The sequence below is a fragment of the Symphalangus syndactylus genome, chromosome 20 (assembly GCF_028878055.3).
Source record: "Symphalangus syndactylus isolate Jambi chromosome 20, NHGRI_mSymSyn1-v2.1_pri, whole genome shotgun sequence".
Taxonomy (NCBI): Eukaryota; Metazoa; Chordata; class Mammalia; order Primates; family Hylobatidae; genus Symphalangus; species Symphalangus syndactylus.
Window position 1 is genome coordinate 17,099,392 of NC_072442.2, and position 16,616 is coordinate 17,116,007.

The window sequence follows — 16,616 nt, forward strand, 5'->3', positions numbered from 1 at the left end:
AGTTGAGACAGGGTTTTGCCGTGTTGGCCAGGCTGGTCTTGAACTCTGAGCTTAAGCAATCCACCCACCTCAGCCTCCCAAAGTGCTGGGATTACAGGCGTGAGCCACTGTGCCTGGCCTAAAATTAATTCTCAGAGTGTATGTTTGAAGATTTTGAACTCTATAATTAAAGATATGACTCCTAAAATGAACAAATCAGTGGATGACAATAGATAACCCTGAAATAGATCCAAGCATATATAAAAACTTACTAATAAAGGAAGTATCAGTAACCAATTGGAAACACACTTGTTTGAAAGAAATTCAAACTCACTTTATGCCAAAATAATTCCAGATAAATTTGAATGTAAAAACACATTTTAACCAGAAAAATACTAGAAGAAAACATAAAATTTTAGTCATATTTAAGTAATCTCAGAAGTAATAAGAACGTTTTATTTTCTGGGTTTTTGTTGTTGTTGTTTTTTAAGATATGAGGTCCTGGTTTTGCTATGTTACCTTTGCTGGTCTGGAACTCCTGGCCTCAAGCAACCCTTCCACTTTGGCCTCCCAAAGTGCTAGAATTACAGGCATGAGCCACAATACCCGGCTTAAAAGGACACTGAGGACATTTTAAGCATAAAACCACTGGAGGGCCGGGCGCGGTGGCTCATAGGTAATCCCAGCACTTTGGGAGGCCGAGGCGGGTGGATCACGAGGTCAGGAGATCGAGACCATCCTGGCTAACACGGTGAAACCCCGTCTCTACTAAAAATACAAAAAATTAGCCGGGCGTGTTGGCGGGCGCCTGTAGTCCCAGCTACGCGGGAGGCTGAGGCAGGAGAATGGCGTGAACCCCGGGGGGCGGAGCCTGCAGTGAGCCGAGATCGCGCCACTGCACTCCAGCCTGGGAGAAAGAGCGAGACTCCGTCGCAAAAAAATAAAAAAAAATAAATAAATAAATAAAATAAATAAATAAAAATAAAACCACTGGAAATATAACAAAGGAAACTTAAAAATATGTTTTAGGATATTTTTATCCCATGTTTTCTTTTAGTATTTAAAAGAATATATGGCCGGGCGCGGTGGCTCACGCCTGTAATCCCAGCACGTTGGGAGGCAGAGGCGGATGGATCACAAGGTCAGGAGATCAAGACCATCCTGGCTAACATGGTGAAACCCCGTCTCTACTAAAAATACAAAAACTAGCCTGGCGTAGTGGTGCATGCCTGTAATCCCAGCTACTCGGCAGGCTGAGGCATTAGAACTGCTTGAACCTGGGAGGCAGAGCTTGCAGTGAGCTGAAATCATGCCAGTGCACTCCAGCCTGGGCAACAGAGCGAGAGTCTGTCTCAAAAATAAATAAATAAATAAATAAAAATTAACACATAAAAATAAAAAAGAATATTCTAATACCTGTAGGACAACTAATCACCTTCTTTTTCAACATCTTGGCTATTCTCATCCATTTTCTCTTCCAGATAAATGTTGGAATCAACTTGTCAAGTAAAAAAAAAAGAATCCAGTTGGAATTTTGATTAAAGTTATAATATATTTGTAGATTAATTTGAGACCAATTGAGTTGTTTTCTCATCTAGAAACATGGTTATGTTTTTACATTTATTTAGGACTTATTTTTTCTTTAGCAAAGTTTCCTGGTTTTCCTCATATTAATTTTGCACATTTCGTGCTAAGTAAATTAATTAATCAACTCACTTAACAACTCTTTGTCCGAGGCTCAGAGTGTACAGCAATGAACAAGGCAAGTTCCCTGTTCTCATGGAGCCTATATTCTAATTGGGACAAATAAACAAAAAAGATCAGCTAGTGAGTAGTCCTCTGCAGATAATTAAAATAGGGTTATGTGATAGAGAGATATTGGGTGGCTACGTTAGATTGGGTGGTTAGGAAAGTCCCTTAATATTTCAACTGAGATCTGAGTAGCAAGAAGAATCCAGCTTTGTAAAGCTGCTGGGAGTGGGGATGGCATTTCAAGGAGAAGGAACCGCTAATGAAAAAAAGAAAATCACTAAGTCTCCTAATAGTTTGATATTTTCTGTTCAAGGAACAGAAAAAAAGGCCAGTGAGGCTAGCGGTTAGTGGTGAAGGGGAAAGTGTTATGAAAAGATGTTAGACAAACATTTAGGGGCCAAACGGATGATTCAGGCCTTCATAAGGAGTTTGCATATTATTTTATTTTTTTGAGACAAAGTCTGTATTGCCCAGGCTTCAACGTAGTGGTGTGATCTGAGCTCACTGCAGCCTCTGCCTCCCAGGTTCAGGTGATTCTCCTGCCTCAGCCTCTCCCCTGAGTAGCTGGAACTACAAGTGCACGCCACCATGACTGGCTAATTTTTGTATTTTTGGAAGAGACAAGGTTTCGCCATGTTGGCCAGGCTGGTCTCCAACTCCTGGCCTTAAGTGATCTGCCCGCATTAGCCTCCCAAAGTGCTGGAATAACAGGTGTGAGCCACCGCGCCTGGCCCATATTATATTAAATGTGATGGAAGCCATGTGTGTATTGAGTAAAAGAATGACTTGATCTAATTTATGGTTTTTGAAAGATCCCTATAGTACCTAGAGGAAAAAGGATTGCAGAGGACCAAGAGTGAAAGAAAGATTTGTGAGGAGGCGAGTGTAGTGGTCCAGGTAAGAGGTAATAGTGGCCAGATATGGTGGGTGACACCTGTAGTCCCAGCTACTAGGGAGGCTGAGGCATGAGAATTCCTTGATCCCAGGAGGCAGAGGTTGCTAGTGAGCCGAGATCATGTCACTACACTCCAGCCTGGGTGATGGAGGGAGACTCTGTCTCAAAAAAAAGAAAGAAAACAGAACATATTTATACACAAATGGAAATGACCCAGAAAAGGAGAAATTAGTCTGGGTGTGGTGACACGTGCCTTAATCTCAGCTACTTGGGGGCTAAAGTTGGAGGATCACTTGAGGTCAGGAGTTTGAGGCTGCAGTGAGCTATAATTGCGCCTGTGAACAATCACTGCACCCCAGCCTCGGCATCATAGTCCCCGTCTTTAAAATTTAGAAAGAGAGAGAGAAAGGAGAGACTGACGAGGCAGGAACAAGGAGGATAATTGTTGGAGCAGTAAAGCTCTTCAAAAGGAGACAGTATGGAAGATATGGATAGTATCTTGAAAAATAAAGCGGATGAGAAGTGACACGAATAGCGGAAGAAACAAAGACGGTGGGCTATGAAAAATGACGGGGAGATACCACGGATCAGTAGCTGACAGCATCTCAGAGTAGTAGTAGTCTGCATAAATTTTTTTTTTTTTTTTTGCAACGGAGTCTCGCTCTGTCGCCCAGGCTGGAGTGCAGTGGCTCAATCTCGGCTCACTGCAAGCTCCGCCTCCCGGGTTCACGCCATTCTCCTGCCTCAGCCTCTCCGAGTAGCTGGGACTACAGGCGCCCGCCACGACGCCCGGCTAATTTTTTTGTATTTTTAGTAGAGACGGGGTTTCACCGTGGTCTCGATCTCCTGACCTCGTGATCCGCCTGCCTCGGCCTCCCAAAGTGCTGGGATTACAAGCGTGAGCCACCGCGTGTCTGCATAAATTTTAAAAGCATTTGAGTTTCTGAGGGAGGAAGGAAGAGAAGTGGTTTGGAGGTAATATGAGGAATAGGCCATAGATAAGAATACCTGTGAGAGGAAAAATAACCTCCTGTACTTGAAAAGTTGCAAGGGAGGTAGTTTTGCTAAGTGATAAACCGGGTTTCAGTTGGAATGGGAAGTTGATGGGAGCATTTACAGAAGAGGCTAAGAATAAAGAGGAAGTGGCTGATGGCAGATGTTGAAATCAAAAGTGTGAAGTGAAATGGTTAGGATATTTGGTGAAGAGTGGGATATGGAATCGGAGTAATTGAAGCAGAGAGTAGCATGGAGATACCAGAGCAATAAATGGATGATGCAGATCCTACTGGTTGTGATTGAGGTGGAAAGGATTATAAAGCATGATGGAATTATCTTTTGGTAATCTCTTGAGTCAAACGCGGTGAACGGTAAGATGAATAATATAGAGCTACACAAACCGTTCTTGTGATATGGAGGCTGCTCCCTAATTACAATGCTAATATTTCATTGAGGATTTCTGTATTCATCGTTACAAAACAGGGTCTGTAGGTTTCCTTTTAGTGTTCATAATGCTTAGGTTTTATTAACAGGGTTATGACTACCTCTCCAAACAACCTGGGATTTTTTTTTTCAAGCGTTTCTATGCCCTAGAACCATCTGGTCTAGTGCTTTTTGGGGTAATGAATATCTTCGATTGTATTTATTTTTATTTAGTTGATCTATTCAGATTTTCTACATTTTCTTGAGCTAATTTTGCTTATTTATATTTTTACTGGTATAAAGATTTTTTCTATTTGTATTTCTTGTGCCAACTGTATGAACATTCCCCCCATTCCCGTTTCCATACTGTTTTCAGGCCATTTGAAAACCTCAAAGGTTTTACAGGAAAGTACAGATTGATGACGAAGTGGCCAAAAACGGGAAAAGTGAACTTTAAAGTGATTCAACTACAAAACGTATGCTACTGAGCAAATACTAGTGTATTCCTCGCTCTGCGGCTTAACTCCGTGAAAATCCGTGCAAAGGTTTTAGCGTTGGGATTGTGACCGACTCGGTGAAGAGAGGGGACGATCACCAAACCGTTAGAGCACTGTGGCTCTTGGCAGTGTTTGTCAGTTATTTTCAAGTGATAACTTGAAGTGATACCGCAGGAATAAAATGCTGTATCCAGAGCTGGTCGGAACGAGCACTACCTTTAACAAAAGCCGAAAAGATCTGCTTAGGAATTCGTTAGAATACAGCCCTCTTACGTCTCTGACATACCTAGTTATGTGAACCGAGACTGTGCAGCTGACGGTGGAAATTTCCTAAGTGCTTTTTAAACAACAGAACTGGACTCCCTCCCTCCTCCATTCCCAGTCGGATACGTCCCACCCAGATCCAGCTCAAGGGTGCCGCACTTGTTCCGGCCAGCTCACAATCGCCCTTTGGAAGGGAGGTTTCCCGCCATTTCGCTTAGGAGGAGGGTGAACTCTTCTCCCTTCATTCTCCACTCGCTGGGGGCCCGAGCCCACACCACCTTCCCAGCAAAGCAAGCAGCGGGACGCCAAGGCCAGCAGGCCGCATTAAGAACCCTGGACTGAGCCAAAAGCCTACACAGACCAAGCCGCTCGGGAAAGGATCAGCAACTGCCGACATCCCGGAGGGCGAAAACGCCCGCGGCGTGGGGGAAGCAAACTAGGAGGTGCGCGGGACCAGCGCCAGCGGCGGGAGGAGGGAGCGCGGCCGTCGCGGGCGGGAGCGAAGGCGGGGACGGAGGGCGGGCTCGCTCCACTCGACTCCGGATTGGTCGAGCTCAGAGAGCCGAGTGACGTCAGCGGGGGAGAACGCCTGATTTGTGTGGTGGGTGCGGGCGGGGGGGAAGCGCAGTGCGCAGGCGCAACTGCCTGGCTCCACTCACCCCTGCGCTCCGGCCCAGCTCTCGCGGACAAGTCCAGACATTGCGCGCCCCCCCTTCTCCGGGACCGCCCCCTCCCCCTTCTCGGCGTCGTCGAAGATAAACAATAGTTGGCCGGCGAGCGCCTAGTGTATCTCCCGCCGCCGGATTCGGCGGGCTGCGTGGAACCGGCGGGATCCCGGCCAGCCGGCCATGGCGGGGCTGTACTCGCTGGGAGTGAGCGTCTTCTCCGACCAGGGCGGGAGGAAGTACATGGAGGACGTTACTCAAATCGTTGTGGAGCCCGAACTGACGGCTGAAGAAAAGCCCTCGCCGCGGCGGTCGCTGTCTCAGCCGTTGCCTCCGCGGCCGTCGCCGGCCGCCCTTCCCGGCGGCGAAGTCTTGGGGAAAGGCCCAGCGGTGGCAGCCCGAGAGGCTCGCGACCCTCTCCCGGACGCCGGGGCCTCGCCGGCACCCAGCCGCTGCTGCCGCCGCCGTTCCTCCGTGGCCTTTTTCGCCGTGTGCGACGGGCACGGCGGGCGGGAGGCGGCACAGTTTGCCCGGGAGCACTTGTGGGGTTTCATCAAGAAGCAGAAGGGTTTCACCTCGTCCGAGCCGGCTAAGGTTTGCGCTGCCATCCGCAAAGGCTTTCTCGCTTGTCACCTCGCCATGTGGAAGAAACTGGGTAAGTTCCCTGGCTTGTTTGGCGCCCGCCCCTTTTTCAGGCAGTTCAGGGCTTTTATGGCACCAGCCCCGCGTGGGCCCCCGGCACCCAGAGCGCAACCAAAGTGTACATTGATGGAAATGACTAAACGCTGGAATAGCGCTTTGCTGGGTGGAGGTCCGGGCAAACCAAGTGGCCTTGGGGAAGATAGGATTGCCGTCTCCCTGCAGCCTCTTCTTGCTTTATTTCCATCCTCCAAGGATCAATGGGAAGCAGTCCTCTCCCTTCCCTGCTTCACTTTGGTGGCAACCAGCGAAAACGTGTTTGAAGCCTGGCGCCAGATTTTGGCCAAAAGATAAATCGGTGTTGCACCTGGGCCAGGCGAAGGAAAAATTGTAGTGTTTCCTTAGAGAATCTGTCATAATTCTGCTCCTGAAAGTCTTATCCCTCTCGGTTGCCTCCTATCGGTGGTGTCAGTTCTCCAGATTGACCCGGGATTGCTGGGGTTGGTTGCTGGAGTAAAGCGTAAGCTAATTTAGAAGGGCTGAAATGTAACCATCTGGCAACTTAAAGTTTTGGAAGGAATTCCGTTGTAATGATGGTGAGATGTTTTTAGGATCATAAACCTGTACTGCTTATGAAAACTAAAAACGCGGAACGTGTTGTTACCTCTTAAACTGGCCCCGTGTTAAGGGTGTGCGTTAAATTCTGCTTGGGCTTTCTTTTTGGAAATTGCCTTAGCTGATTGCTTTCAGATAGTTCTCAACAGTTCCTAGTTTAAAAAGTACTTATAAATTGTAACTGCCCATCAAAATAAGAAAAGGCAAGGAATTACTGTATGCTAGAAGGAAATAAAGGTCTTAAATGTCTAAAAATTTCGGGGTAGTTGTAGTTTCATTTGAGTTTTTTTAAATGTTTGTAAAGCAGGCAGGATTTCTGTACCCAACATATACAGAATCATCTTACAGCATTATAATTGCTTATCTATTGCAGTGAATAAATGGCATGCATCTTTGTTAGAGCAAAGAAGACAATACTCTCCAGTGGTGGGAAAAAACCTTGTTTATGGCAGCATAATAAAGTTGCTTTATTTTCAGCAGAGGGGTAGAGACGTAGAGAAAAGAGTTAGATTTAGCAAATACAGAACATTTTTAGAAAGGTATTGTCAAAGAGTTGTAGATTAGCCGGTTTCAAAGTCTGTTTTCCATTTGCTTGGCTTTCTGCCAAGAATTAGTTGATTGACTCAAAAACCAGCCACTAGGCTTGTTGGAGGCGTTTCCCATCCATCCCAGGGGCCCCTCTTTATGGATGTATTTTGTTTTTGTGTAGGCACCGTAGAGCTGAAAGCACTGTAGTGTATTGTAGAACAGTGTCATATCATTGACTGCAGGGCAACAAGAAGTCGACAGCAGCACAAGAGAGGAAGACTAGACACAAAGAACTATTTAGAGTCCTGTTTATTTTGCAGTATACTTGGGAGTAACATGAATTTGCCATATGTTTGAACTTCAAGGATAAAAAATCTTTAAGGTATAAACTCCGTTACATTAGTATTTAAATTTTTTTTTTTTAAGAGACGGGCAGGGGCGGGGGGCGGGTGTGGGCACTCTTACTGTACTGCCCAGGCTGGGCAAAAAGCGATCCTGGGTTCAAGCGATCCTCCCTCCTCGGCCTCCGAAAGTGCTGGAATTACAGGCGTGAGCTACCCTGCCGGACCTTCAGGGGCATTTTTTAATAAAGCAGGGGCCATGCTGTTAAATATAAATATGTATGGTTTAGTTTTACAGACACAGACTTTTCGAATTAAGCTTTCACTCTTATGATGCATAAAGTTTAGAGCCTTATACTCCAGAAAAATGTTAAAGTTTGTTTTGTACCACAGCTAGACCTCAGACTTCGTCCTCAAAGCTTGAAAAAGAAAAAAAAAAGTATGCTAATTATTTTGGGAGTCTTGACAAAGGAAATGAAGGTTTAAAATTTGTTTTCAGTCACAAATTGTTGGATGGCTCCACATTTTCTATAAAATAAACTGTAGTTTGTAATCTGCAGGCCAACCCCTTTCCTGTACATATTCAGCCTCTCTAGTGAATTATATTTGTTACACGAGTTTCCATTACATTAGTCTCTACTCATCTTTTTTCAGGGCACAGCGAAATACTCCATTTCCATTTTCTTGGATTCTGCCTCTCTCACCCTGCACCCCCCAACAAGGAAAACTCAAACAAAAATATATCCATTATGTAGATTCCCAGTCAGTATGTTTTCTTCTGTGAAGACTTCTTTCTTTTGGAATTGAGCACCCTTTTTTCTACTTTTGTAGTGCTCATTGGATTGTAGTAGTAGTTCTCAAACTTTTTGCTCTCAGAACCCTTTATATTCTTATTGAGGACCCCAAAGAGTTTTTGCTTATGTGGGCTACATCTTCCAGTATTTACTATATGAGAAATTTAAACTTAGACAATTTAAAAATATTTCTTTAAAAACAAACATGTTTATATATATATATATATTTTAAAGAAAAACCACTTTTTTCCCCAAATAAGAAATAGTGGTGGGAGGAGTGGGGTTGTTTTACATTTTTGCAAACCTCTTTTAATGTCTAGCTTAATAGAAGACAGCTGAATGGCCGGGCGCACGCCTGTAATCCCAGCACTTTGGGACACCAAGGCGGGCGAATCACCTGAGGTCAGGAGTTTGAGACCAGCCTGGCCAACATGGTGAAACCCCGTCTCTACTAAAAATACAGAAATTAGCCGGGTGTGGTGGTGCATGCCTGTGATCCTAGTTACTCAGAAGGCTGAGGCAGAGAGAATTGCTTGAACCCGCGAGGCGGAGGTTGCAGTGAGCTGGGATCGGGCCACTGCACTCCAGCCTGGGCAACAGAGTGAGACTCCATCTCAAAAAAAAAAGCTGAATTATCATATCCACTTCTGCACTCAATCTCTTGCGCTATCTGGTTGAAGTGTCTAAAGAAAAGGCAGCCCCACACGCATATGTAGTAGGAAAAAGGAAAAATATTTTATTAGTCTTTTCAGATAATTGTGGATATTCTGCACTAAAATGGTAGCTTTCTTTTCCCCCCCAGAGAAAGGTGGAAGAAAAGTAGTTTCTTAAAGTTAGTTGAATTGGAATTTGAAACCTTAGTAATGAATTTCATACTTAATACATTAAGATCCATTGGTCTGTTTTGTACTTTGAACGAATCTCATCCATGTGTGATTTTGTGACATAGTGCATTAGTTATTTGGAAAATAATGGTTCACTCAGTTAAGAACATCCTCTGAATAGCAACACATTTCATTATACAATATCAAAGAAAATCATGTTTGTTAATAACACTGATCTCATCAGAAAACTCTTTAAATATTGGGAAGCTATCTAGTTCACTGTTGTGGATACATATTTTCCAAAATGTATTTTTCAAGCAACAATTAGAAATGTATCATTGACAACAAATACTGTCAGTTTTTCTTGAAGTGAAAAGCTCACTTTGTTCATGTTGAAGATGTACACCAAATGCCCAAGTCTTATTAACACAGTTTATCAGTCTCTCAAGTAAAGATGATGGTCCATGAAAAATGTGGCTAGCTCATTACATGACTCAGACAATCACAGGTGCTTTTCCTGCAGTATGTAACAAAAGTCTGTTTATATAGTCTCCTTTTTGTCATATAGAATATTAAAAAGATGTGCAGCCTGGGCAACATGGCAAGACCCTGTTGCTATAAAAAATAAAAAATTAGCTTGGCATGGTAGCATGTGCCCGTAGTCTGCTACTCCGGAGGCTGAGATGGAAGGATCGCTTGAGCCTGGGAGGTGGGGTTACAGTGAAACATGATGGAGCCTGTGCACTCAGCCTGGGCAACAGAAAAAAAAGTAGGTATTCATGGGTTGGGATTTAATAAAATTAATTTTTATTGTGTCATCAAGGATATTCTTTTTTTAATTTTAATTTTTGTTTTTTGAGACAGAGTCTCACTGTATTGCCCAGGCTGGAGTGCCGTGGCACAGTTTCAGTTCACTGCAACCTCTGCCTCTCAGGTTCAAGCGTTGCACGTGCCTCAGCCTTCTGAGTAGCTGGGACTACAGGCGTGTGCCATCATACCCAGCTAATTTTTGTATTTTTTTTAGTAGAGACGGGGTTTCGCCATGTTGGCCAGGCTGGTCTCGAACTCTTGACCTCAAGTGATCCATCTGCCTTGGCCTCCCACAGGCGTGAGCCACCACTCCTGGCCAGGAATATTCTTAAGTGAAACTAGCTTGCTTTTTTTGACTGTAATTAGGTAGCTGTGAAGAATGCAATGACTAATAGCTCAGTCTGGTGCCACTGCCTTGACTCCTGCCAAAGTACCAGCAGTTTACCAGCCGTTGCTTTCTACCGTCAGTACAAATGTCAGCACAGTGAAAAGGGCAAATAAACTCTTAGAATTATTATGAAAATAATTTTGGCCTCGTAGAATCCCTATAAAGATTACACAGACCACTGGGAGATGCTAGTCTGCTATAGTATCTGCCTGTCAGCGAAATCTTGAGGTCTTTGGGGCCAGAGATACCGCCTTACTCATCTTTAATCGTTTTAGGATTGACCACATAATACCTTGCCCAAAGTAGCTGCTCAAGAATTAGTTGAGTTTAGTTGAATTTCTGTCGAGTGTAAATAAATAAATGGACTTTCTTCCATTTTTTTAATTAAAATTTCTCCTTTTAAAAAATTGTGCTAAAATACAGATAACATAAAGTTTATACCAGGCCGGGCGTGGTGCGCTCATGCCTGTAATCCCAGCACTTTGGGAGGCCAAGGCGGGCAGATCACCCGAGGTCAGGAGTTTGAGATCAGCCTGGCCAACATGGTGAAACTCCGTCTCTATTAAAGATACAAAAAAATTAGCCACATGTGGTGGTGTGTGCCTGTAACCCCAGCTACTGGGGAGGCTGAGGTGGGAGAATCGCTTGAACCCAGGAGGCGGAGGTTGCAGTGAGCTGACATCACGCCATTGCACTCCAGCCTGGGAAAAGAAGCGAGACTCTGTCTCGTAAATAAATAAATAAAATTTATACCATTTTAACTATTTTTAGGTGTATAATTTAGTGGCATTAAGTGTATTCATAAGGTTGTACAACCATCACCACTATCAGCTTTCAAAACTTCATCAGCCCAAATAGAAACTCTGTGTCCATTAAATAATTTCTCATTGTTTCCCCCTTTCCCATCTCTGGTAACCTCCACATTCTACTTTGTACTGCTATGAATTTGACTATTCCAGTACTCCATTTAAGTAGAAAAGTGTTCTTTTGTGTCTGACTTATTTTATTTAGCATGTCTTTAGAGTTCATTCACTTGTACCATGAGTCAGAATTTCTGCTGAATAATATCCCATCACACAGATGTATGCATGCCACATTTTGTTTATCCAGTTTTCTGTTGATGGACATTTGGGTTGTTTCCACTTTTTGGCTATTGTGACTAGTGCTGCTGTGAACATTGGTGTACAAGCATTTGTTTGCATCCCAGTTTTTCAATTCTTTTGGGTATGAACCTATAAGTGGAATTGCTGGATCGTATGGTAATTCTATGTTTAACATTTTAAGGACTTGCCAAACTGTTTACACAGCAGCTGTACCATTTTACATTCCTACCAGCAATGTATGAAGGCTCCAGTTTCCCCATATTCTAACACTTGTTAACTTTTCCATTAAGAAAAAATCCTGATGAATGTGGACTATCTTACATTTTAAAATTATACCTTTTCTATGTTATTGAGCCCTTCTTGAATTATTTGGTGTTAAGCTTGACCTCTCTGTCTTTCTAATGATGTGTACGCCTCCCAAATTTACAAAGGAAAATTTTTAAAATGGCTTATTTTTGTCTCGAGGTAGGGAGATTTGGCAAGTACAGTATGGAATGAAAGAGTATATAAATATATTCTTTTTTGTGTGTGTGTGACAGGGTCTTGCTCTGTTGTCCAGGCTGGGGTGTAATGGCATGATCAAAGGTCCCTGCAGCCTTGACTTCCTTGGCTCAAGGGATCCTCCTGCCTCAGCCTCTAAAGTAGCTGAGACTACGGGCACGTGCCCAGCTAATTTTTTGTTTTCAATTTTTTTTTATAGAGACAGGGTCTTGCCATGTTGCTCAGGCTGGTTCCTTACCCTGGGTTCAAGAAGTCTTCCCAGCTGAGCCTCCCAAAATGCTGTTATTACAGGCATAAGCCACTGCATCCAGACCTGAATATATTCTTTATTAAAAAGTCATTATTTTTCTTTTTTCTTTATTCATGATCATAAGTTTTAGGTTATGCCTAATTTATATTCACATATATATGTTTACTGCCCTTTTATTATGCTTGCCTTCTAAGAAATAAGTTTTTTTGTTTGTTTTGTTTTGTTTTTGAGACGGAGTTTTGCTCTCGTTGCCCAGGCTGGAGTGCAGTGGCGTGATCTCAGCTCACTGCAACCTCCACCTCCCAGGTTCAAGTGATTCTCCTGCCTCAGCCTCCCGAGTAAGTGGGATTACATGCATGTGCCACCACACTCGGCTAATTTTGTATTTTTAGTAGAGAAGAAGTGAGACTCTGTCTCTGGGGTTTCTCCATGTTGGTCAGGCTGGTCTTGAACTCCCGACCTCAAGTGATCTGCTTGCCTCAGCCTCCCAAAGTGTTGGGATTACAGGCGTGAGTCACCACACCTGGCAGAAATAAGTTTTAAAGTTTGGGTAGGCTTTTTTAGGTTTACTTATTGGAAATAATGTTTTCATTGTCCCTTCTTTTGGTAGTTTAAAGAAGATGGTGAACGAAGTGCAGCTTTTAGCTGTGTATCATAGTCTTATCAAAAGAGTCAATAGAAAGATGACATTCTGTGAAGTGTGATCTCTGGTGTGATTACAGGGAATTGGCCACAGTATTTGTAAAGGAAGATGAAATACAAAAGTTTCATTTGTTAACTTGGACTGAAGATTTAGAGCATTCATTTTAAAAGAGTATGACCAAGGAAATCGTGAAGAAGTTAATCTTAACATAAATTGTTGGTTCTAGATTTGGCATTACTTTAAAATGGAAAGAAACCAAAGTGGGGAGAGAGAATTGAATTTGGAGAAACCTCTTAAACTATGGAATTTTAAATGTGTATCTTGTTTCATGTTGGTTCGCATTTTTTCATTATCAAGGATCTTCACCTTTTCATAAATTATATGTTCTGAAAGAGTTGTGTGCCATATTACTTATCAAGTTCAAATTTATTTTTTCCATTTTCATTATCAGTCATTACTTTTGATCCGTATTAGGTAGTCTCTCCAGAGTTGATATCACTTAGAGAAAAGAGAAGCAATTTAAATTCTAATTAGTTTCTACATTATGCAGGTAAAACTAGATTTCTTTGAATCTTTATATTATGAAATATTCAAAAAGGTGTAAAATAATTTAATAAACACCCATCCATAACTCAGCTTAAAAAATAAAACATTACCAGGCCGGGCATGGTGGCTCACGCCTGTAATCCTAGCACTTTGGGAGGCTGAGGCAGGCGGATCATGAGGTCAAGAACCTGATGAAACCCAGTTTCTACTAAAAATACAAAAAATTAGCTGGGTGTGGTGGCATGCGCCTGTAGTCCCAGCTACAGTGAGCCGAGATCACGCTGCACTCCAGCCTGGCAACAGAGCAAGATTCCGTCTCAAAAATAAATAAATAAATAAATAAAATAATAAAACATTACCAATATAGTTAAAGCCCCTTCTCTCTGCGTCATATTACATCTTTTTCACTCCCCATGAGGGGCAACTGCTTCTATATTCAGTGTTTATCATCCTCACTATTTTGCTTATAATTTTATTAGGTATATCTTTTTTTTTTTGAGACAGAGTCTTGCTCTGTTGCCCAGGCTGGAGTGCAGTGGCGCAATCTTGGCTCACTGCAAGCTCCGCTTCCTCGGTTCACGCCATTCTCCTGCCTCAGCCTCCTGAGTGGCTGGGACTACAGGCACTTGCCACCACGCCCGGCTAATTTTTTGTATTTTTAGTAGAGACGGGGTGTCACCGTGTTAGCCAGGATGGTCTCGATCTCCTGACCTCGTGATCTGCCCTCCTCGGCCTTCCAAAGTGCTGGGATTACAGGCGTGAGCCACCACGCCCGGCCTTTATTATGTATATCTTTAACCAGTATTTATATCTTTAACCAATATACAGTATATTTTGTATTTTGTTTGTTTGTTTGTTTTTTAAGATGGAGTCTTGCTTAGTCTCCCAGGCTGGAGTGCAATGGCGTGATCTCGGCTCACTGCAACCTGCGCTTCCTGGATTCAAGCGATTCTCCTACCTCAGCCTCCCCAGTAGCTGGAATTACAGGCACGCACCACCACGCCCAGCTAATTTTTTGTATTTTTAGTAGAGATGGGGTTTCACCATGTTGGCCAGGCTGGTCTCGAACTCCTGACCTCGTGATCCACCTGCCTTGGCCTCCCAAAGTGCTAGGATTACAGGTGTGAGCCACTGTGCCCAGCCTGCATGGTTTTTACAACTTATATATGACATCTTACTATATGTACGGTATTGTCATCTCTTATGTGTGGTTTCACTTTCTGCAGTTTGTTACCTTTGTTCAATGTTGAAATATTAAATATAAAATTCTAGAAATAAACAATTCGTAAGTTTAACTTGTGTGCTGTTGGAAGTAGCATGATAAAATCTTGTGCCATCCCACTGTGTCAGCCCTGGATGTTAATCATTTCTTTGCCCAGCATATCTATGCTGTGTATGCTACCTACCTGTTAGTCACTTAGTAGCTTGTTAGTCACTTTGTAGCCATCTTGGGTGTTGGTTATCAGATCAACTCTTATGGTATTGTGGTGTTTATGTTCAAGTGACTCTTATTTTACTTAATAATGGACCCAAAGAGCAAGAGTAGTAATGCTGGCATATTGTTATACTTGTTTTATTTTATTAATGTTGTTAACTTCTTACTGTGCCTAATTTATAAATTGCATTTTATCATAGATATGTATGTATAGGAGCCAAGCACGGCGGCTCACGCCTGTAATTCCAGCACTTTGGGAGGCCGAGGTGGGCGGATCATGAGGTCAGGAGATCAAGACCATCCTGGCCAACATGGTGAAACCCTGTCTCTACTAAAATACAAAAAACTAGCCAGGCACGGTGGTGTGCACCTGTAGTCGCAGCTACTTGGGCGGCTGAGGCAGGGGAATTGCTTGAACCCGGGAGGTGGAGATTGCAGTGAGCCGGGATCGTGCCACTGCACTCCAGCCTAGCAATAGAGTAAGACTCTGTCTCAAAAAAAAAAAAAAAAAAAAGATATGTATGTACGTATAGGAAAAAACATAGTGTATATAGGATTTGGTACTATCCAAAGTTTCAGGCATCCTTTGGGGGTTTTGGAACATATGCCCCTGCGATAAGGGGGTATTACTCTATTCTTCTGGGTCTTACTTTTTTGGTTCAGTATGTATGTGATTTCTTCATGTTGACACACGTAGCTCTAGTTCGTTCATTTTCACTTATGGATAGTATAAATATACCAATATCGTGCTCATCCATTGTATCCTTGAAGGATATTTAGTTTTGCAACTATTTATAATTAAAAACAATGATGTTTGGAATATTTCTGTACATGTCTTTGGTTGTTGTTCAAATATCTGAGGGGTTCTCTGAGAGCCCAGGTTTGGCAAAGTAAAGCCTACAGGCCACATTGGGCTACCACCAATTTTTGTAGATAAAAATTTTTTTATTGGAGCACTGCCAAGATCATTTGTTTATACAATGTCTGTAACTGCTTTTACACTTCAACAGCAGAGTTGAATAGTTGTGACAGATACCATATGTTTTGCAAAGCCAAAAGTATTTCTCTGGTCTTTCATAGAAAAGGTTTGCTGACCCTGCTCTAGTGTACTAGGGTAACAATTGCTGGGTCATGAGGTGTGATATCTTGGACCTCACTAGATATTGCCAAATTGCTTTCCAAAGTGTTTATACCTGTTTATTCCCCTGAAGAAGTATAGGAGAGTATGATTCTTTCACCTTCTTGCCAATACTTGAAGTGGTCTGCATTTTATGGTGGTGAAATTGTATCTTATTGTGGTTTTAATTCTAATTTCCCTGATTACTCATAAGATTGAGTACCTTATTATTTTTGAGACGGAGTCTCGCTCTGTTGCCCTGTTGCCCAGGCTGGAGTGCAGTGCCTCGATCTCAGCTCATTGCAACCACCGCCTCCCAGGTTCATGCGATCCTCCTGCCTCAGCCTCCCAAAGTAGCTGGGATTACAAGCATGCAGCACCACCCCAGCTAATTTTTCCATTTTTAGTAGAGTTAGGTTTCACCATGTTGGCTAGGCTAGTCTCGAACTCCTGACCTCAAGTGATCTGCACACCTTGGCCTCCTAAAGTGCTGACATTATAGGTGTAAGCCACCATGCCTGGCCATGTTTTCTTTTTATGAAATACCTTTTAATTTTTTTGCCCATGTTAACATTGAATTGTTTTCTTGCCGATTTGTAGAAATTCTTTAT

The 16,616-nt window shown here is 42.9% G+C and overlaps 1 protein-coding gene across 2 annotated transcripts in view; it reads left to right on the top strand.

The window, feature by feature from the left end:
* The first annotated feature begins 5,397 nt into the window (after window positions 1–5,397).
* Window positions 5,398–16,616, top strand: part of PPM1D (protein phosphatase, Mg2+/Mn2+ dependent 1D) — a 68,516-nt gene continuing 57,297 nt past the window's right edge. The window contains exon 1 of one of the 2 annotated variants that reach the window (XM_055257592.2): window positions 5,398–6,126. In XM_055257592.2, the coding sequence (XP_055113567.1) occupies window positions 5,655–6,126 (472 nt within the window). In that variant the 5' untranslated portion in view covers window positions 5,398–5,654. The remainder of the gene's footprint in view (window positions 6,127–16,616) is intronic. The other variant, XR_008653161.2, reaches the window with a different exon arrangement.